Raw genomic sequence first — 21,652 nt, 5'->3', positions numbered from 1 at the left:
CACCCGGCCGGCGGTACTCGGGCTCAGGGAACTCAGGTGGTTTGAAAACCAGGAAAGTATTTAAAGGGATGTGTGAGAGGGTTGTTTGCTCAATGTTTAGTGATAATGCACGTTGTTTAATTTTTATTCTTTGTAATCAGTCGATTGTTTTTAGCTGATTTCTATGGAATTGTCAGAACAGTAGTGGGCGGGGATCAAGGCCACTGATGAAATATTCCCTCTGTCAGGGAGAGGGAATACTTCTCTGCCTGGAGAAAAGGAGGCTGAGGGGAGACCTTCTCGCTCTCTACAACTCCCTGAAAGGAGGGTGTAGCCAGGGGGGGTCGGTCTCTTCTCCCAAGGAACAGGCGATGGGACAAGAGGAAATGGCCTCAAGTTGCCCCAGGGGAGGTTCAGATTGGATATTAGGAAAAATTTTGACATGATTTAGTGATGGTTTTTATCAGAGTTAGGTTGATGGTTGGACTAGATGATATTAAAGGTCTCTTCCGACCCAGACAATTCTATGATTCCATGAAACAGAAGCCTGGCTTGGATTCCCAGTTGCTGCAAGGAGGCAAATTAGAGTGCAGCTTCTAAATGATGGTTGGTCGTTGGTTGATAAGCCCTTGGAAGGTTGCTGGTTTGTGCCTTGTTTAAACACACCTATCTTGGCTCTGAACTTTGCACCAGAAAGGTCGCTGTGGTTTTGCAGTGGCCAAGGTAGAATATCAAAACAGTGTCGGGAATGAGAAGTATAATCAGAATAGCTCTTATGATTTCCTGTAGAAAACACGACCTGGCTTCTCATCGCAGTAATATTGTCTGGTTTAAGGGTACCAGAGACTAAGGCATTCAATATATAAGGCATATACAAATATGTCATTTAAAATATTAGGTACTAATTAAACTGTCCAAGCATCTCTCCAGTGATCCAAATTCTATCCGACTTCCCCTCTGAGAGAAGGATATTTCCCCTGTGGTACTTGTTTCACCTCTTTGAGGTGAAAGCTAAGAAAAAGACTGTACTTGTTTGAACTTCTCGCTGTGGATGGTGCACACCGGAACAAACTCAAACGTCATCTTTTTTCTCCTCGTAAGTAGGAGCTGCTTGTGAAACTTTATGGAAAACTTTATGAGCTTCATGCTGTGAAAGCTGGTATTTGGCACTTTGTACTTCAACTCAGAGAACAGTTTATGAAGATGTGTGCTATTAAAATCTGTGTGATGTGTCACAGTGTTTTGGTTTCTGGGTCTTATTTGAGCTTTTGAAGTGATTGTTAAAGAATGTTTAGTCATCCTGTCTTAGGGCATTGAAGGGAGACAATGGCTTACGTTTTTCTACTCACTGTCCATTAGCTGAATTATTTGATTCTGGTTTCACTAAACACCTCAGTACAGGTTGTTAGAATTTTTCTCTAGCAGTTCCCTGTCCTTGAACCCAGGATCCCAGGACTGGACACAGTGCTCCAAATGTGGCCTCCCCAGGGCAGAGCAGAGGGGGAGGATGACCTCCCTCCACCTGCTGGTCACACTCTTCCTGATGCCCCCCAGGATGCCATTGGCCTTCTTGGCCACAAGGGCACATTACTGGCTCATGGGCAACTTGTCCACCAGGACTCCTAGGTCCCTCTCTGCAGAGCTGCTCTCCAGCAGGTCACCCCCAACCTGTCCTGGTGCAGGGGGTTATTCCTCCCCAGGGGCAGCACCCTACACTTGCCATTGTTGAATTTCTGTATTCGGTATCCTCTGAGATAGAATTGGCTACTTATACAGTCGAATATTTCTTCCATCCAGAGAAACTTTTAAGATTGCAAAAGTGCATGTTCAGTGCAGAAAATATTAAGAAGACGTTTACTTTACTACCTCTGGTAAAAAGGGGCTCAACTGTGTCACCCTCCCCGAGCTCGAAGGATGCGTTTGTCAGCCGGATCAGGGCCAGTCAAGTTCAGCTCCTTCATCGCCTCCCCAGCACTGTTGGTATTGCTGGTTCCCTAATTTTTAGGGGGCTTTAGGGAGCTGGGAAGCCAAAGGGGTCCTGCCCAGCATGGCAAGGTGACATGAGCGCTGGGGAGGGGACAGAGTGGTCGGGCAGTGGAGCTGGGGAGCTGGGACTGAAGGACTTGGGGGATATCCCACAGAATCACAGAATGATACGGGGTTGGAAGGGACCTCTGGAGATCATCCACTCCAACCCCCTGCCAGAGCAGGGTCACCCAGAGCAGGTCCCACAGGAACGTGTCCAGGTGGGTTTGGAATGTCTCCAGAGACGGAGACTCCACCACCTCTCTGGGCAGCCTCTTCCAGGGCTCTGCCACCCTCACAGGAAAGAAGTTCCTCCTCATGTTTAGATGGAACTTCTTATGTTCAAGTTTGTGCCCGTTCCCTCTTGAGCAGCTTCTGCTCTGCTTTGTTTCACAGCCCCTTCCCTTCGCTCTCTGTTTTTCAAATTAATTAAAATAGAGTTTTCATATGTGACTTAATACTGCATTCAGCAATATTTTTTTCTTTTCTGTGTACGTGTGACACTGTATAAAAACACATGGTGTTCATTTGTAGAAGATGTGTCTCACCGTGGGAAGTACAGATGTCCAGCGTGGGGGGCCTTGTCCTGTAACTGAAAATCACGGATAGCAACACTCAAGAGTGTATAACGTTGCTCTTGTTCTTGCGTACACAGGGGATGTGCGTATGGCGAAAGAAAATACGCGTTTGTATTTACAGAAGCACCTGCATATGGATTGTGCCTTATTTGAGGTTTAACGCGTTACGTGTGAGGCATTGTATCTCCTCTTCCCTGATTATGACTGGGGTCTGTAATCACAGCTCCTTGGTGTTACGAGGCTGTACTATTTTTACCCTGTTTACTCAAAGGAATGCGTCTGAAGTTGAAAGGAGGGATTTAACCTCTAGATACACAGGGAAAGTCAAAAGAGCAAAGTGTCATTTTTTACTTGGATTTTTTGCTGGGAGTTAACGCTCCACTGGGTGTTTTGTCTGGGAGCGCAGGGTAAGGGCTAGGGCTAATATTAGCGATGCAGTAATTTAAAAGAGACAGATGGATGTTGCTTTATAGAACTGATTGACGTCTTCCAAAATAGACTGATACCTTTCTAGAACAGTAACCGTGGGGAATGTTACCAGCTGAAATACCATCGGTGGCACCTTTATGTTGATTTAGAAGCTGGAATCTCCCATGACTGTAAGATGTTTGCAAAGAAAGGAGTGTCGGTTAGAAAGGAAAACAAAGGAACTTAATTCAGAATTATCATCTAAATAATTTATAAATCTAAAAAATGACAGTTTGTTTTTTTTTTTTATAATTACTATTCGTATTAACTATTTGAATCCCAGAATTCTCACGGTCCCTGCCTGCATCCTCTTTTTGATGTAATTTAAACTCGAGTTGGTAAGAACTCTTCTGGTCTTCCGTTTCCATAATTCTGGAAACAATTTCTTTTCTCATTTTACCAGCAGCACGTTTTTTTTCGGCTGCAGAGCAACAAGTGAACGTCAGCCTTCCCTTTCTGACCAGTCTTCACCATTTCCTCTTGCCGCCTTGTAATATGATGACCATCTTCCGTGACTGTGTTAAGTGTTGATGAACTGGAAAGGAGACGCCAAAAAAGAAGCAGATCTAAGAGTAAAGATCAAAAAAATGTAATGCTGTTAGTGGAGAAAAGAAACAAGAGTTACATGTGTAGAATTGTCATCAACTAATAATAAAATACAGATGAGGTGGTTTTTATGGTTTGGTTTTAATTTTGAGGAGTTGTTCCTGTTAAATGATTGGTATTTAATCTGTATGTTTTGTTTACTTTTTCTTAATTTCCAGTGTTTGTTTCTTTTCTGGTTTTCCCGCCATTGTTTGGGTTGCATCATGTTCTCTTTGTTTTTCCCTTCTCCTGGAAAGAGGGGATTTCCCCTCTTTTAAATCCTTCCTGGGAAATTGTTTTTTTTGGGGGGGATTCAAGTGGTGATGCTCAGACTCGGGCAGGTACCAGGGTAGGCAGTGCTACAGTAGGCATGTAGTGATGGGTGGCGTGTTACCGGACTGTGGGAAGGGACTAATTACTGCGGGTAATCTGGTTTCCCCTCCCTATTGCTCCTCTAGAACCTGACACTTCAGAAAAGATGTCATTCCTTCCTCTGTGTCACCTCCCTCTTGGCTACCACTGGTTTCCAAACTTGCATCTCTGTATCCCAGTTGGTAGATGTAAATCTCCGATTTGTAAGTGAAGGGGCATATTTATGCATACAACAACCAGTAAAGCTTTGCAGGGAGCTTGGTTGAAAAAAACACATTTTTCTGTCTTTTCTGATGATGTTCAGAAAACAGAAGTGGTAGCAGAAAGGGAAGGAGAGAATCCCTGGTCCCGAGTGGCTTCCTGCTTGCTTGGCTGTCTACTGACATTTTAAAACTAGCAGAAAGGCAAGGGGGGAGGGAATTTATTAATGTAATTGTGCTGAAGGCCTTAATATTTGCATCTAAAAAGGTTATAGGTCTAAATAATAGGTCGCTTAACATGGTGAGAGCTAATGCTTTTAGAGAGCTAATTGCTTTTAGAGGCACAGAAGTGCCTCCAGTATCATTTCAAGGCTGTAACTGTACTTTACTAGATGGTGCTGGTATTTGCCGTGATGGCTTAAATCAGGCTTTGTTGCCATGCTTATTTTTTTCCACTGTGAAAAGAAAAATAAATTATTTAAATCTTTCCTCTCTGTGCCTCTCAATAATGGAATTACAAATACTGTATCTGTTTCACTTCCTGGTTTATTCTCTTTGATATTTGCGGAGCCTGAAGTAATCTCACACAGGCTTTAGGCTCTTCTGCGGGAGGAGATTAGTGCCAGTGGTTCTCTTAGAAGATTACAGAAAAAGTGTGCTTTTAAAACGTGTGTGATGTGTTGGAATATTTTCCCAATAAGCAGCGTGAGAGTTGGTACAGAGAACATATTTTGCATACTTTTTTTTTTTTTTTTAATTTATATGAATTGCAGAGAATGAAAAGAGTCAAAACTGCAGAGGCTAACACCTGTTTCCGTATGGAGCCAGAGGGTGTAGAAGGCGTTTGGAAGGAATGAAGAAGGTAGATCAACTGCCCAAGGGTCAGGGCCAAAAATCAGAGCCATAGAATGGTTTGGGTTGGAAGGGACCTTAAAGACCATCCAGTTCCAGCCCCCTGCCCTGGGCAGGGACACCTCCCACCAGACCAGGTTGCTCCAAGCCCCATCCAGCCTGGCCTTGAACCCCTCCAGGGATGGGGCAAAGGAGAATCGAGTGAGGCCACTCCTTTCCGGATTTTCCTAGCTGTGGGCAATATGTTTCCTTAAAACTAGAGCTTTAAACTCAATTAGGGTTGTCTGTAAGGGAAATGTACTGTGTGTCTGATGAGTTTGGGGACTGACTTCTGTTTCCGTTCAGTGGGATCTGAGGTTCTGTAAGTACTTCCAGCTCTTCCCAAAGTCCGCCCGAGTTGCAAACCTGCTTCTGACCTGGTGCCACTGGTGTGGTTGTACCTATGCAGGTCACCCAGGGTCCCTTGTCCCCTTGTTTTCTCCTCTGGTGGATTTTGCACCCCCAGGAATAGCTATTTCTCTTTCTAAAACACCCACTTTTGAACCAGAAATTTCTGTGTATGGGCAAAAAATAGGAATGCGTTTTCAAAGCCTTTGGGAATCTTCATTAGAGTGGTGTGAGAATTAAAAGGGTCAGAATGGGCAGGACCTGAGACAATATCCTCTACTTCATTTTCTCAATGCAGAAGACCAAAACTGATTTTCTTCTGCTGCCACTTCTCAGTTTAGCTAATTGTGGTAATTTTTTTGCAAGTCTGATAATGCATGATGATGTATTTCAAGCTCCAAGTCTGAGTCCGTGAGACTCGCCTTTCACTTAAAGAAACCAGGAGCCTTCTGTATTCTATGATTGGGGAAAAAAGCTAAAAGCCAAAACCAAGGAAACGCAACTGGTGCAGTCGTTTTGGGGATGAAAAGGCAAATGTTCAAAAATATATGTTATAGTTCTAACACCTTTTTTGATAATAAATCATTTTGCATCATCAATCATACACGGGGGCCGATGATCTATACCATCATTTTAGGTATGTGTGCGTGTATCAGTTTACCGTGATTATAATTTATCTAATCGGAAGTAGAAAATTGGTAGAGTCTAAATGGTTGTGTAGGGACATGAGGTGCTATTAAAGGAAATGTCGTGAAATATTTTAATCTTCTTTGAAGTGCTGCATGTGGTTCAGGCAGATTTAAGTTTTGGTATCGTATCTGGGGTCTCCCATTTCTGGTGCAGTGGATTAGAATATTAAGTGTAATAGTCTGTGTCATTGCCACAATTTCCTCCCTGTTTTCTTCAGTGACAGGTTGGGGTTGGCAAAGGAGGAAGGTCGTGGTTGCTGAAGTAAAAAAGTCTTGTAGAGATAATAATGAGGCTGGACGCAGCATGGTGTGTATATATATATATCATAGAATCATAGAATGGTTTGGGTTGGAAGGGACCTTAAAGATCATTGAGTTCCAACCCCCTGCCCTGGGCAGGGACACCTCCCACCAGACCAGGTTGCTCAAAGCCCCATCCAGCCTGGCCTTGAACCCCTCCAGGGATGGGGCATATAGTCTGGCAGCCCTAACTTTGGCCCGTTTTGCATTAATTTTTCACGGAGTGGTTTAAAATGCCAGTTTGTGGGGTTTCCTCCTGGGTTGTTGGTTTTGTTTTTGTTTTTTGTTTGGTTTGGGATTTTCTTTCTTTTTTTTTTTTTTTTTTTTTTTGTTAATCTCCAGAGCAGTTCTGAGCAGGCATTAACAGCAGCTGATGGTATTACAAAAAATCCTGAGAGACCTGATTCTCTTTGCTCAGCCTTTTTTATGCTCATTTAGCAAGTGAGAACTGTTTTATACCCTCTCTGCGATCACTTTGTACTCTGTCTTCGGAAGTAGAACAGAGCTTTGCCTCAGTTCCTACTTCTCTGGCTTTTCTTTGGAGCTTAAGGGGGATTTGGGCAAGTTTGATTGCAATTGACATTCAAAATGTCCCATAAGGTCACAGAGCAGCCAGAATAAAACGCGTTAAGTTGGGAGAGAAGGAGTGCCGAGTGTCAGCTCACCAAAAATACTGCAAATTAGGCGGATTCGTTAGTGTTATCTTTGCGCATCGTAATCCTCACTTGAAAAGACCAAGTTGCAGGAGAGTTTGCGGTCGGTCATGGGAAGGATTAATGATGGAAAAGGTAGAAAGGAAAGGATGCAGTTGTTGCCTCGAGGGACAAGATTTAGGAGCTTGAAAAAAGTGGAAAACACAAGCCCAGGCCAGTGCCCCGGCCAAGAGCAGGGAGCTGAAGGCAGGCAGCTGCTGCAGCCATTAGATTAGAGCTTCCTTGGTTAATTCAGTTAAGAAGCCTTTGCGCCTTGTGGTGCTACTTGGCTTTTTGAAAGGAGGGGAGGAATGGGAGGAGGGAGCTTTGGGCTTAGGAGCTTTATTTATTCCCACACTTCTGTAGCTAAGCCTGCAGGATGAGAACCAAGCCAGGAGACCACATTGTTTCCCTCTCCTTATCTTGTGAGTTGTTTAGATTTGAAAGGACTGGGGGAAGCCCTGTATTTATATTTAAGAGCAGCGTCTCAGGGATGTGATTGCTCAGTAAACAGTTTCCCAACTGGGCCACAGTATCCCTAGGCATATTTTTTTTTTTCGGTTGTTTAAATCTAGTTAGCCTTTGTAAAAACTTAAAATTGCTTACGTGAATTACTGCTTAACTTTGTAACTCCTATGTCAACGCGATAATCCTGTTCTGAGGGTGCTGCTGTGTTTAGAGCCACAGTGCTGGGGTTTATCACAAAGCCACAACAGCAGAGCTTCCTTTTATCTGCCTCGCAGCTTGCAGGGGGTGAGATCACAGCCTTTAGCGCTCAGGGGCCCGGTGGTGAAAGACTCCAGAGAGCTGAGAATTATTCCGATTTCTGTCACTGATTTGCACCATGAATTTGAGCAGCGTTGACCTCCCTGGGCCAAGCACCCACCCCCTTTCTCTCCCACCCTCCCAAGCCTTTGTGTGTCTTGTTTCTCAGGTAATTAATACATCTAACCCCGTGTTGGTGTGATGCTCGGAATCGGTGAGGTCTAGTATCGTCTGAGGTATGACTGCAATAATACCACTAAGTGCTCTTACGTAAATGGCCAAACGTACGCTGGCTTTGGGAGTGATGACTCTGGGAGGTGATTCTTCCCCTCTGCTCTGCTCTGGTGAGACCCCACCTGGGGTGCTGTGTCCAGCTCTGGAGTCCTCAGCACAGGAAGGACATGGACCTGTTGGAACAGGTCTAGCAGAGGGCCATAAAGATGCTGCGAGGGCTGGAGCCCCTCTGCTGTGAGGACAGGCTGAGAGAGTTGGGGTTGTTCAGCCTGGAGAAGGCTCTGGGGAGACTTTAGAGGCCCTTCCAGTTCCTAAAGAGGCTCCAGGAGAGATGGAGAGGAACTCTTGATCAGGGAGTGAGGCCATAGGATGAGGGGTAACAGTTTGAATTGAAAGAGGGGAGATTTAGATGAGATATTAGGAAGAAATTCTTTGCTGTGAGGGTGGTGAGACCCTGGCCCAGGTTGCCCAGAGAAGCTGTGGCTGCCTCATCCCTGAAGGGGTTCAAGACCCTGGAGGTGTTCATCCAAGGCTGGATGGGGCTTTGAGCAACCTGCTCTGGTGGGAGGTGTCCCTGCCCATGGCAGGGGGTTGGAACTGGATGATCTTTAAGGTCCCTTCCAACCCAAACCATTTTGTGATTCTATGACTTCCTTTGCATGGGTATTCCAGAAGCCGCTGCTGTGATGAAGATATGTTGTTGTCATTTTATGTGGCTCTGGAAGTGACGTGCTGGGTTTTGGGGGTGCCAGAGGGAGTATCTGAAGGGGCTGCAGTGCTCAAGACATTGCCTGCACGAGAACCCCAGTAACAATGGTTAATGGCCAGGATTACTTAAAGAAGCTTTTAAGGCCAAGCATACGAGGATTGTATTTTCAGTGCACAGCTTAAGGAGGTGTAATAGTCCGGTTTGACAAGTAATTATATCACTTGATAATGGAATGTGGTTTTTGCACTGTTCTCAGTGTTGGAAATGGGCTGATACAAACAAACAAATGTGAAACTTTTAATCTTGTAGAACATTGAATTGACCTTCAATTTGGGACCTGTTTAAGGACAATGTTTAAGACTCCTGTAGGCTTTGTTGGGCACCTGTGGAAAAGGACTATATTTGTTTAACACCAAAGAGTCGAATCCTAGTTGAGGTTAAACCCAGTAATTAATCAGATGGCCTCTTCCCTTCTTCTACTTGTGACACTTTTTGTAGTTGTGACAGCTTTTATTCAGGGAAGATCCAGGCCTGAATTTTGAATTCCAAAATTTGGCAAAAGTGGCTAGAAAAAAAGGACCCTGTGCAGAAATTGCTAATTTATAGGCAGAAGAGGTGTTTCCCACTTCTCCCTTTCACTTGCGTTTCATCCATAGCTGCATTTTTTTTTTTTTCAGGAAGACGGTAAGAGATTATAGAGACTGGTATCTTTTTGCTTTATGTTGGTATAGTATTTAGTAGCTGGACTTTGTCCTTTCCTGGGGTCGTTGAGCTCTCCTGCAATAATCCTGTTAGAGGAACTTTGCTTCTTCTTCAGCAGTGTTAAACTATTATGTTTGGTTCAACAGTGTATTCATATTCCTTAGTTGTTATGACCATGGACATCCTTGCATTTAAGTATTCCTGCTTTTCAGTATATTCACACATCTAATACATGCATACCCATATATATATTATATAAGGATACCGTACAATTAACGATGTTTGCATAGCAACGTAGAAAGATCATATTCAGATCCAAAATTAGTGGCTAGCACTATAGAAATGACAGAGATTACCTTTTTCTCATCACTCGCTGTTTTAAAACGCAACACAGTCCCTAATTCTCGAGTGAGAAAAATGGAAGCAAGGGCAAAATTAGCTTTTTGTGAACTGAATTTATCTGAAATGCTAGTTAAAGTGCACCTTACTAATTAACTGATTAATCTCTAGCTGCTGTAGTTTACACATGACAAGTATCAGTTATGAACTGCTAAAAAGGCACTGGAACATGCAGGGAGATTTAGATTTCTCAGGAAAGAAAATAAGGAATAAAGACACCTGGGCTGGTGTAAAGTGACTAGTGATGAAATCAAAATCAGGCTGACAGAAGCCTGAAAAAAAGCACATTTTTATTATGGTGTAAAAGAGTGATTAAAGTGAAGGGTCATATTTTCTTACAGGCTGAGAAAGGACACAGTTGGTCACAAAAAGAAAGGCTGAAGAAAATATTTGTGCACAGTTCGTCTTCCTTAAAGTACTCGCCACAATGTGGAGCTCCTCAGTGCTCAGTGAAATAACCCAAATCTGGTTTCTTTCCTTGTAACTGTAAGGAATGGTGTTCATTACAAGAATCGTTTTTAATGGCTCCCCTCTGGAAAAGCTGGAGTGCTTCCTCCTGCATCCTTGATGCTTCTAATAAATAAATGCATCTCGGGTGGGTGGGACAAGAAGACTAACTCTGGTAAGAGACTGCAATAACTATATCGAAGAATGGGTTTTATACCCAGGGGCTCAGTTTTCTACTGACATAAATAGGCAAAAATCTCGTTGGCTGCAAAGGGCACGTGTCTGAGTCTCAGAGGTCGGAACTGAGTGTGTAATTTGGAAATGAGAGTATTGCACTGTAAAGCTATTTGAAGAGCAAACTATTTACTAAGGATTGGAAAAAGATGTTGATAAGATTTTAATAGAGTTTGAGAGCGTTGTTAGTGAAGACCTTAATGGAAATACGAGTTTTCCGGTGGGGGAAAATTAGATTGCTGGAGCGTAAACCTACCGTTTAGTAACCTGAAATGCCAGTGTTTGAAAAATACTTTAAGTGACTGTGAGGAGCAGCTTACATTTTCTGGGGGAAGAAAAGAGATCTCCTTGAAGATACTTGTGAAAAGCAGCTCCATTTTTCAAATTTTACATAGAAAAACTGAACACCTTAAAACTTAAGAATGAGCTGGAGAAGTAACCTGTTTTCTGCAACCACAGCAGTAGCTTTTTTTTGGTAATGAACTGTGCTTATTTCCTACTGATAGTTTTTTGGAAAGCAGTCTTCTACAAAATTTTAAAGCTTGCAACGCGGGGTATTTGAAATACTTTTGTAAGATTGGTTTTTTTTGGTGAGTCTTTCTGGGAATGTGGGATTCATTTTTTTAAAAAACATATCTCTCTTCCAGATTCCTTATAGTAAGTATTATTACTAAGATGGATTGCTTTTTCCCTTCTCCTCCCTTTTTTTCCTTGGCCTTAACTTGTTCCCGCCTGTGTGTTTTATTGTGTGATATGCGGCTAGTGCTTGCTAAGCATATGTTTGGAGAAGGATTGAATTTAGTGGAAGGTCACAGCAGAAATCCCACGTTCTTGGTCTTGTCAACAGATACCTAAAAATAAAAATCTTAATTGGCAACCTATTTTTCCCTATGCTGTGATCATCTACACCAACCCTATGGTAGCAAGACTGTCCTCGCTATCCTCAAAAGGGTCTTCCTTGTTTGTGCACAAGCAGAAACTGGGGACGGGGAGGTTGATGGAGTCTGGCAAGGGAAGACAAGGAATGGGCGAGTGGAGGGGGAGCCATGTGGCGCTGGCTGTGGCCTCGGCTCCTGAGGCCACCAGCTGGGAATGGGCCCAAGGCCCATTTTGAAGGAGAGATTGGCCGCAGAGCAGGGAGGTTTCTGTGTGAATATTTCTTGGAAGGTTCCCCTGGTCGTTTGTGTCCTTCTGGGAGGGCTTTGGTGAGGAGAATTGGCGTCACTGCCTGCTCGAAGTTGGGAGCTGCCGTATCGGATCATTAATGGGAGATGGACAGGCCAGGAAGAGCAGCTCCTGTGCGGTGGAGCAGAACAGGCCTGGGACCTGTGGCTGAAGGGAAGGGCACAGTCTCTGAGAGTTAATGCAGTGTTTATCATGTAAAATCATAGAATGGTTTGGGTCGGAAGGGACCTTAAAGATCATCCAGTTCCAACCCCCTGCCCTGGGCAGGGACACCTCCCACCAGACCAGGTTGCTCAAAGCCCCGTCCAGCCTGGCCTTGAACCCCTCCAGGGATGGGGCAGCCACAGCTTCTCTGGGCAACCTGGGCCAGGGTCTCACCACCCTCACAGCAAAGAATTTCTTCCTCATATCTCATCTAAATCTCCCCTCTTTCAATTCAAACTGTTACCCCTCATCCTATGGCCTCACTCCCTGATCCAGAGTTCCTCTCCATCTCTCCTGGAGCCCCTTTAGGGACTGGAAGGGGCTCGAAGGTCTCCCCGGAGCCTTCTCCAGGCTGAACAACCCCAACTCTCTCAGCCTGTCCTCACAGCAGAGGGGCTCCAGCCCTCGCAGCATCTTTGTGGGCCTCTGCTAGACCTGTTCCAACAGGTCCATGTCCTTCCTGTGCTGAGGACTCCAGAGCTGGACACAGCACCCCAGGTGGGGTCTCACCAGAGCGGAGTAGAGGAGTAGAATCCCCCCCTCGCCCTGCTGGCCACGCTGCTGGGGATGCAGCCCAGGATGTGGTTATTCCAACCTGTATTAGGTCTTCCTTTCTGAGTATCAGCTGTGCATTTCAGGGCATGGACTTCTCCTCTCTGAGAGGACTTAGTTTGTGGAAGACAATGAGCTGGCTTTTTGAGAAGGACAGGAGAAGCACTTCCCTGGAAGCGTGGCGCAGATGCATGGCCCACAACAGCCTGCCAGGGCCCCCCCTCAAAGTGCACCCTTTTAACTTATTCCGCCTGTTGGTTTTATCTTTTGCACGGTGTGCTGCGATGGTTAAATTTCAGCTGAGGTGGTTGTTCCGAAGGTGAAAGGCCACCCCAGAGCCGCTGGGGCAGCTCCGTGGGGCCAGACCCAGGGACCCAGCCTGCGCCCGGCACCTTCGGCCGCAGGAGGAGGGAAGCCCGACCTGCTTCGGCCACACACTGGGCACCTATGTTGGCTGCTGGAGACGCTTCTGGAGCTTCTGCAGCTCCATGGACACCTTCTTGCAGTGATTAGTGCTGATTCACGAGCAGCACAGGTCAGGCACGGGACACCCCTATCAGGAGAAGTTTAAGAACCGAGGTAGCTGCATGGGGAAACTGTGTTTATTGGGTAACATGCGCTGTTAGCACCATGTTGTTATTGCCATTGATGCAGAAGCTAAATACTCCTCTCTCTCTATTTTTTTCATGCGCTTTCAAATAAGCGGAGGTTAAGGAATGGTGTTGGGGTGTGTATTAGTGCAGTAATTTCTTGTCATTTATTAACTTGTACCTGGAGCAGAGAGGCAGGGCAGGTGGAAACTCATAGTCCTTCCGTAAGGCTCTTTACCTTTAAAGGCAAAGTCCATATAGTTAGTGCTTCTTATCAGAGAATCAAGCACATACGGTGTGAAAGGATTTGTGACAGGGGACGCACAAGGGGCTTATCTTTGGAGAGAAAGGTACGGCTTTTTGCTTTAGCGGCAGCTAACAAGCGTTAGTTGTCCCAAGATAAAATGTAAGGACGAGGTGCTTTTGTTTTAATTCTAGATAAACTTGCAAAGTCAGCCAGAGGGGAAGTTGGACTTAATTTACTGCATTTACATTGCGATAAATCCACAATGCTTGATCTTTGATATATTTTTCTCTCGGAGTAAGTGATATTTATTACTTAACCCCAAACCATGCCTCCTTTTTTAGAATACGGAGTCAAATTCAGACATAAAAGGCATTTGAAGCTGTTTGCAAAATGTTAAGAACTTACTATTTTTTAATACAAGGAAGAATTTTGATATGCTGTCATAGTAGTAGAGTAGCTTAGTTTAGAAAGGACCACTGGAGATGATCTTGTCCTATCTGCCTCCCACTCAAAGTAGGACCAACTGAAGTTAGATCAGGTTGCTACTCATGTAATCCACGTCCTCTTTCAGGTACTTTGAATCAGTTTGTGGCTTTTGATTTGGTGTATGGGACTGTAAGGGTGACCTCTGACTTCAATGACATCACTATAACCTTTGCACTTTTTAAGAGGAATTCTTTGCTAGGTAAGAGGTAATTTTTGCCTTTGACTTAGTGAGGTCAAGAAGAGACCTAGAGGTTTCAGCTTATGGGTTTCTTCTTTCTAGTTGCAGCTATACTTAAGATCAAAGATCAAACTATAAAAATGGTGAGCTCTCAGTCAAAGAGGAAGCAAGACAGAAACAAATAGTGGCCTTTGTTAAACGTTCAGACTCACCCGTTTACTTAACAAACTGTAACTTCAATAATTCTACTTTGTCCTTTCCCAGCTGTAATTAAGGTCATAGATACCAGACTCAACATTTATGAAAAATAAAAGCAGAGTAGCAAAGGAAAAAAAAATTGAGTACTATCAAGGATTTACTCAGGCAGAACGACACTTTTGAAAAATTCTTTATGAATGGTGGTGCTAGGAAGATATGTACCATGAAGTTTATGGAACTGACTGTTGTGAGTTGAATTAGAGGATTACTAGCACTTGGATTCATTGTTTCCTCTTTAATACAGACTTCTGTGCCGTTCTGGATTGGGAGATATGTATAGTAGAAATGTTAAATTAAAAACAGATTCCAGGTATTAAAAGTAATTTTTAATATCTTGGTTTTCTTGTTGACAGTAGGTTTTTTTGATACTTTGTCACAATTCATCACTAACTGCCTTCACAGATATTAATATGTTCTGTATCTTAAAATGCTAACCAAGAATTGCTTTTTGGTTTGTGTTTGTAGCCGACGGTCTGGCCAGTATACGATGAACCATGACCATTCCAAGAAGCACCCCGATGGAGCATCGTTTGACCGCTCAGGATCCCAGGATTCCTTGGATGAACTGTCTATGGATGACTACTGGAAAGAACTGGAAAACATCCATGAAACCAGAGGAAATAATCATGAGGAACAAGTAGCGCTTGTAGTGAAAGAGCCAGATGGTAATGAAATCTGTTCTTGGGAATGATCATCAGTTTGCTGATTTAGGGGTTTTTCTTTAAGTCTTATTTCAAGAGATGGCACCCATCAAACACTCTGAAATCAAAAAGGAGGTCACTCTGCTGAACATCCGCTTTGAAAATCCTGTTGCTTCTGATGCATATCACCAGAAACGGGCATTGCCCTGATAGAGAATTGTGTCGAAGATAAGTAAAAGGCTGGTTTTCCTTTAAGTTGTATTTGCAGAACATGAGAAAGGTGCCTGTACTTGCAAATCACAACAATTGAAGCTTTGTTTGCAGTTTGCTGTTACACTAACTTACCCTTTCACTCTTTGTGTATGTTGTTCGTTGTTGTAGCTATTGTGGATAGAAACCTCACGCTTTAGAAGACAAGCCAATGATTAACCGGTTTAAGTTTAGTGAGTAACTTTCTACGCTTGTAACTATTGTGACTGTTCAGTTGTATTATTTGTGTTTCTCAGCAGCATCCATTATGGGCCACTCCTGAGGGCATGATCTTAGAAAAAGTTGGGCAATTCTTTATTTTTCTTGTCCTATCAGACAAAAGAGGAGTAATGTCCTTAATTCTATTATTCCCTCAAAAATTTTTTAACAGTGCAGTATTTGCTTCTCTCCCGTTCTTACAAGAGGCCCACAGTCTCAGTAAATTCAAATGCTGAGGTTTGCATTTTGGTGTGGCTTCTCCACCAGTGAGAAGATGTGCTCCATTAGCTTTCAAAGGGATTTGCACTTCTGCCTCCCTGGGCATTTTGAAACATCACCACTATTCACAAGTGCTCTGAAGAGGGTAGAAAGGTGGCTTCTGGAGAAAGCAGCTCCAAGAAAGAAGCCCAAGCGAGTCAGCTCATTTGAGTTGATTGGCTCAAGTAGGTGTTGCTCTGCCCCACACCTTGCACCTCACTTGGGTTTGGGTGCTCCTGACTGTGTGGGACACCGCATCTGGCTGATGGGCCTCCCTGGGTGGGGGATTGCTCGAGACACAGCCGTGCAAAGGCAAGGCAAGGGAGAGGGGAGACATACCTTGCTCACATCTACACTGGAGAATGGTGTAGCCTTTCTTTCCAGCCCTCATAATAAAATCCGAGTTTCTCAGAGGCTCAGTGTTCGGCCGTGCAGCCGTAGCTAAACTTATACTTAAAATTTTGTGTGTGTTTTCTGAATGCTGGTGATATTCGGGTGCCCGCTTGGATGTGCACTGGGCACTGTGAGAAACCACAGTCAATAGTGAAGTCGATGTGCTTTGGAATGCTTCTAGATATCTGATAAATGGAAGTGTTGCTTGAAGGCTTGAGGGGGTTGTTGGCGTGCAGCACAAGCTCGGCTGCTATGGACAGAACTTAATTTTTTGAAGAACGTATCATTAGAGAGATACGGATTTCAGAAGCAGAAATTTTGCCATCGCTGGCACTATTTAATAGCTTTCCCCTCTTTCATGCGCAGTGATCTGTCAATAAAGGAGACCTTATCAGCAATAAGACTAAGGCAACAATTGTTTTGTGGGCTGTCAGCAGCCTGGAGACCGTGTCATAAGAACTGATTAAAAGTAGCATTAAGGTGACTCTTCTAGCCTGGTTTGTCCTTCATTAAATTGAGCTACTGCAGAGCTGTAGGATTAATGTATCAAGAAAAGTGAGCAGAACCATATCAGTAAAGGAGCTGAAGAGATTGAGGAGTGAACTAAAAGTCAATGAAGCATCAATGATCAGAGGCTTTCAGACTTCCCCAGTCACATCTATGTCTAGGTACATTTATAAAATGGTATATGATTTAATAGAAGTGCTGTAGATTATAATAAAGGTTGCCCCATAGCAATCTGTATTGGATTAACTATTTTAAAAGCTTTGATATCGTATGTTAACCCCTTTGAAGCTCTTTAGAAACAATAGCTTTTTTCCAAGCCATGATAATGTAAGTTCTTAATTGTGGATCCACTTAGTACTTTCCCTGTGAACTGCATTAACTATACCATTCATTAGTATTAAGATTCAGCGTGCTTAACAGTACTTGAAAGCCTTTTTCTCTTTGCCTTGCTCAGAGGGAGAGCTGGAAGAAGAATGGCTGAAGGAGGCAGGTCTGTCAAATCTGTTTGGCGAGAGCTCTGGTGACTCCCTGGAAAGCGTGGTGTTTCTCTCCACCCTGACCCGAACCCAGAAGGCGGCAGTAGAAAAGCGAGTAGAGACTGTCACGCAAACCATGAGGAAAAAAAACAAACAGCACCAGATTCCTGATGTCAGAGATATCTTCAGGGTACAAAACGACTCAAAGGGAAAAGTAAGTTCCTGTCCATTATTTCGTTTGATCCTGGCAGAGAGAAGAGAGGGACATGCAGGGTTGGGGGGAGAGGAGAGGGGTGCACAGACACAAAAGGGATGTTTCCAGAAGACTTGTGTCTAACTTTTCCTTGATTTCCAAACGAATTTTTCACTGAGTTTATGGGAATAGCATTGGTCCAGACTTGACATTGCATTAAACAATTTTAGTGTGTAGAAAGAAGTATGTATACAATCATAGAATCATAGAATTGCCCGGGTTGGAAGGGACCTTTCAGATCATCGAGTCCAACCATCAACCCAACACTGACAAAACCCATCACTGACCCATGTCCCTCAGCACCACGTCTGCCCAGCTTTTAAATACCTCCAGGGATGGGGACTCCACCACTGCCCTGGGCAGCTCATTTCAATGCTTTATAACCCTTTCAGTGTAGAAATTTGTCCTAATATCCAATCTGAACCTCCCCTGGTGTAACTTGAGGCTGTTTCCTCTTGTCTCTCAGCCATCCTGAGGGCTCTGCCAGATGGGGGGCAGTACCTCTTAGTTACCGGTGCTCTTGTTTCTTTTTTTTTTTAAAAAAAGGAAAATAAAGGGACATCAACCTAACCTGCTCTGTTTTGGCAGGTCTTTATGCTTGTCAGCTCAGGGCTTAGACCCTCTACTACCTCCCAGGGCCTTTGCGTGTCATTGAACTGTGTGTAAAGCATGGCGAATTTTGAGGGGATTTAACTTCCTCCTGCTCCCAAGAGCTTCCTCTCCTTCGGCAGCTCCTTACAAATTCAGTAGAGGTGAAATGTAGTGGGGGGGGGAATTTGCAAGCTCAAATGTATTTTCTGGAGGCACAACTTCCCTTTCACAGTTCTGCTTTGCATGTGGCTGCAGAAAGGGATATTAACTCCATAAAAGCTTTCAGGGATCTGATTTGCAATTGAGTACACAAGTACAAGATATAATAGCAGAGCAATTTAGGTAAAATACCATATGGCTTAAAGCAGTATAATTTCCCTTTCAAGTATGTTATTTCAGTGAAGCTCAAGAAATACTCGTGTTCCTGTATTTAAGCTACAGATTGTAATGTTTGAAAATCGTTTTGTCACGGTGTTCAGTAGAGTTCTGTGTCTCTTAAACTACATGTTTTGATATTGATGACCTCAGTGAGAAGCAATGCAAACAGACAAATGATTGTAGCTCTTTAAGATGTATAAAACAGAAGGTTAGAATATTTATTAAATATAGAAATAACTGGGAAAAATAAAAATCCTTCTAAATCTGCCTCTTTGACTGAAATAAAATAACACAAGTGTAGGCACTCAAACCTATGCTGCATTCCTCTCTCCAAAGCAAGATAATTATTCAGAAATCATTGCTGGTGGTTATTCATCTAATCTCTCACAGAAGTGCCGTGGTGAAGTAGCTTCTATGACCTCTCTGGGTAACTTGTCTCAGTGCTTTGTGACTCTCCCATTTTTTGAAAGCTTTTTATGTAACAAAAGAGGACTGAAGCCATCTGCAGCTGGATGAAGTCATTCCAGTTTAATAATAGCTTCCCAAAATCCTGTAACCTCCCTTCACCTGGAGGAAAGCAGGAGGAAAGGTAAAACAATAGTGTTGATCTTTCACATCAGCGCAACAATTGTGTTGATGTTTCTACTAAATTTCCTGCCACGTTCCCAAAGAGAAGCTACACTTTTGGTACCTTGACAGCTTCCCCGTCTGCTTCTACTCCTCTGTGAAACAGTAATAATTTTGTGGGCAGTCATGCTATCTTCTTCCACCTCTGATTTTAAAAAAAAGTAAATACACAGGTTTGAGTTGGTAGGAGAAATCTTTAAAACTTGATTTTTTTATATATATATTTTTTTTTTAAGTATGGAGTTATACAGTGCTTAAGGTACAATTAAAAATCCAGAGTGCTAAAATATTCATTGTGTATCTGAGTTGCCAAAAAGTTAATAAAAATAATATGTGGGTATACCCATATATATATAGATAGGTATAAATATACCCATATATGTTTTTATCCATAAATTATACCCATATATATACCCTTATACCCATATATATACACCCATATACCCATATATATATGGGTATCAATTTTCTACATGTTCTGAAATATTCTTTTCTATAGTAGGTGTCATCCAGTTCATGGAATGTGACCAGTTTTAGACTGGGTATTGCAGCATCGTAGAAAGGAGAAAGTGGTCGAAATCCTTTCCTGTTTTCTTGTCTCTTCGAAGTGTCCTAGCTTTGCTGCTGGGAAGCTAAGCCGTAAGCACAGATACTCATGTCAACTGCCCTGCAAAAGGGATGGGGCTGTTCTGTGGGGGAGAAAACCATGTAAGATTTTGCAAGAGGAAGGAATTTGGACTGAGTTAAGTCAAAAAGTCCCCTCCAGATCCTTTCCAGTGCTAACTATGGCTTCAGATCAAAGAATACATTTTCTTATTCTTTGCAACTCTGGAAAATTAAGTCCTGTACCCACTTTTAGGAAGAGGGGGGAATGGACTTAATTACTTCTTTTTTAATTACCTAGATTTCAGATCCCCTTAGACTTGGGCAAAAGGTTTTCTCCTGAATGCGGGGAGGTCGGACTAGATGACCTTTGGAGGTCCCTTCCGGCCTGGACCAATCTATGAATCTATGAATGCAGAGGTGCTTCTGCCAGCTCCTGAATTGCAGGAGTGTGTGTTTTAATGCTGCACAGAGTCAAAGGAGTTTCTATAACCATGTATTTGGATCTTACAGACAGTGTGTTTATTGTTCCTTTCCTAGGTCTGTGACGGAAGTGAACCCTCAACTGTGGGAACAAGTGAAAACAAGAACGAAGCACAAGATGGAACAAAAGGTAATGCCAAACAACTCCCTTATTTATTTTTTTTTTTTTCCCTTTTGGTTTGTAGGCTTTCAACTACACGAGCTGCTACGTAGGTTCCAGTAACTCTTCAGCAAAAGAAAATGAAATTCTTACGAGAAACCTGTTCTGGCCTGTGTCGTTGTAGCGTTTGAAGTGTGGCTGCAGAGAGTGTCCTTTGTGCCATCTGGGAAACCTTGTTTGTTACCAGTGATAATCTTATAATGGAGTCATCTGGGAGAAGTCTCCTCTCGTAGTTTCTGCTTAGTTCTTTCCTGATCCTTAATTTATCCCTTCTGGTTTATCTCTGGGGTACAGCACAGGAAATGAAGCTCTATACATAAGCTCATCAGTGCATACAAGAGAACAAAAACAAACGGACTATAAACATCCAAAGAAAGTGAGAACTGGCTGTGTATCTTCAGCTCGAAATGAAAGAAAAACAGGGGTGGAAGAAAAAAGTTGTTTACCTTTTTAAGGAAAATGGAAAAGAAATAGCATTCTCTGTGTGCAGGACTGGGTTTCTTCGAAGCAGGGGTTGCACCGTGTCTGTTATGCCACTGTACCCATCTCTGTCGAGATCAGGATAGTGACTGGCACCCAGTTGAGCTTTACAGTACTGCATTTTTATTCTGCATTGTTTGTATATTGGGGTTTTTTTCTTCTTCCAGGGGACTGGATAGCACGTAGGTGTTACACTGCACCCTATTTACTACAAAAAAGACATTGAGGGGCTGGAGCGGGTCCAGAGAAGGGCAACGGAGCTGGTGAGGGGTCTGGAGCACAAGTCTTGTGAGGAGCGGCTGAGGGAGCTGGGGGTGTTCAGCCTGGAGAAAAGGAGGCTGAGGGGAGACCTTCTCGCTCTCTACAACTCCCTGAAAGGAGGGTGTAGCCAGGGGGGGTCGGTCTCTGCTCCCAAGGAACAGGCGATGGGACAAGAGGAAACGGCCTCAAGTTGTGCCAGGGGAGGTTTGGATTGGATATTAGGAAAAATTTCTCCACTGAAAGGGTTATGAAGCCTTGGAATGGGCTGCCCAGGGCAGTGGTTGAGGCACCATCCCTGGAGGTATTTAAAAGCCGGTTGACATAGTGCTTAGTGACATGGTTTAGGGATGGTTTTTATCAGTTAGGTTGATGGTTGGACTCGATGATCTTAAAGGTCCCTTCCAACCCAGACAATTCTATGATTCTATGATTCTGTAGCCACTCAAACAGTCCGCCAAGCAGATCAAGTTGCCTACTGCAACTTACTTATCTGTAATTAAGCCATCAAATAAACTTCTGTTCCAGTTCTAGAATACTAACCAGTAGCATTCTGGAAAAAAATGGTTACTTTAGGATTAGACTTAGAAAACAGCAACAAACAATACAGGATGTGCCTAGAAGTTGGAGTGGGAGAGATGAATATAAACCACCCCTGAACATCACCAAATCTGTGTGTTTCCACAAGTGCTGTTAATCCTTCCCTCCCTCCCTCCCAGCAAACCTCACTCCAATATGACCAGTAAAAAAACTGGGAGG

The 21,652-nt window shown here is 43.4% G+C and overlaps 1 protein-coding gene across 1 annotated transcript in view; it reads left to right on the top strand.

Moving 5' to 3' along the window:
* Nucleotides 1-21,652, top strand: part of ARHGAP18 (Rho GTPase activating protein 18) — a 62,626-nt gene that overhangs the window by 9,852 nt on the left and 31,122 nt on the right. Inside the window, exons 2-4 of the mRNA XM_074162278.1 lie at nt 14,783-14,982; nt 17,039-17,274; nt 20,053-20,125. Coding sequence (XP_074018379.1) covers nt 14,783-14,982; nt 17,039-17,274; nt 20,053-20,125 — 509 coding nt within the window. The remainder of the gene's footprint in view (nt 1-14,782; nt 14,983-17,038; nt 17,275-20,052; nt 20,126-21,652) is intronic.

The sequence above is a fragment of the Numenius arquata genome, chromosome 2 (assembly GCF_964106895.1).
Source record: "Numenius arquata chromosome 2, bNumArq3.hap1.1, whole genome shotgun sequence".
NCBI lineage: Eukaryota > Metazoa > Chordata > Aves > Charadriiformes > Scolopacidae > Numenius > Numenius arquata.
The sequence above is the reverse complement of the archived record's forward strand: the minus strand, read 5'-3'. Positions and strand labels throughout refer to the sequence as shown.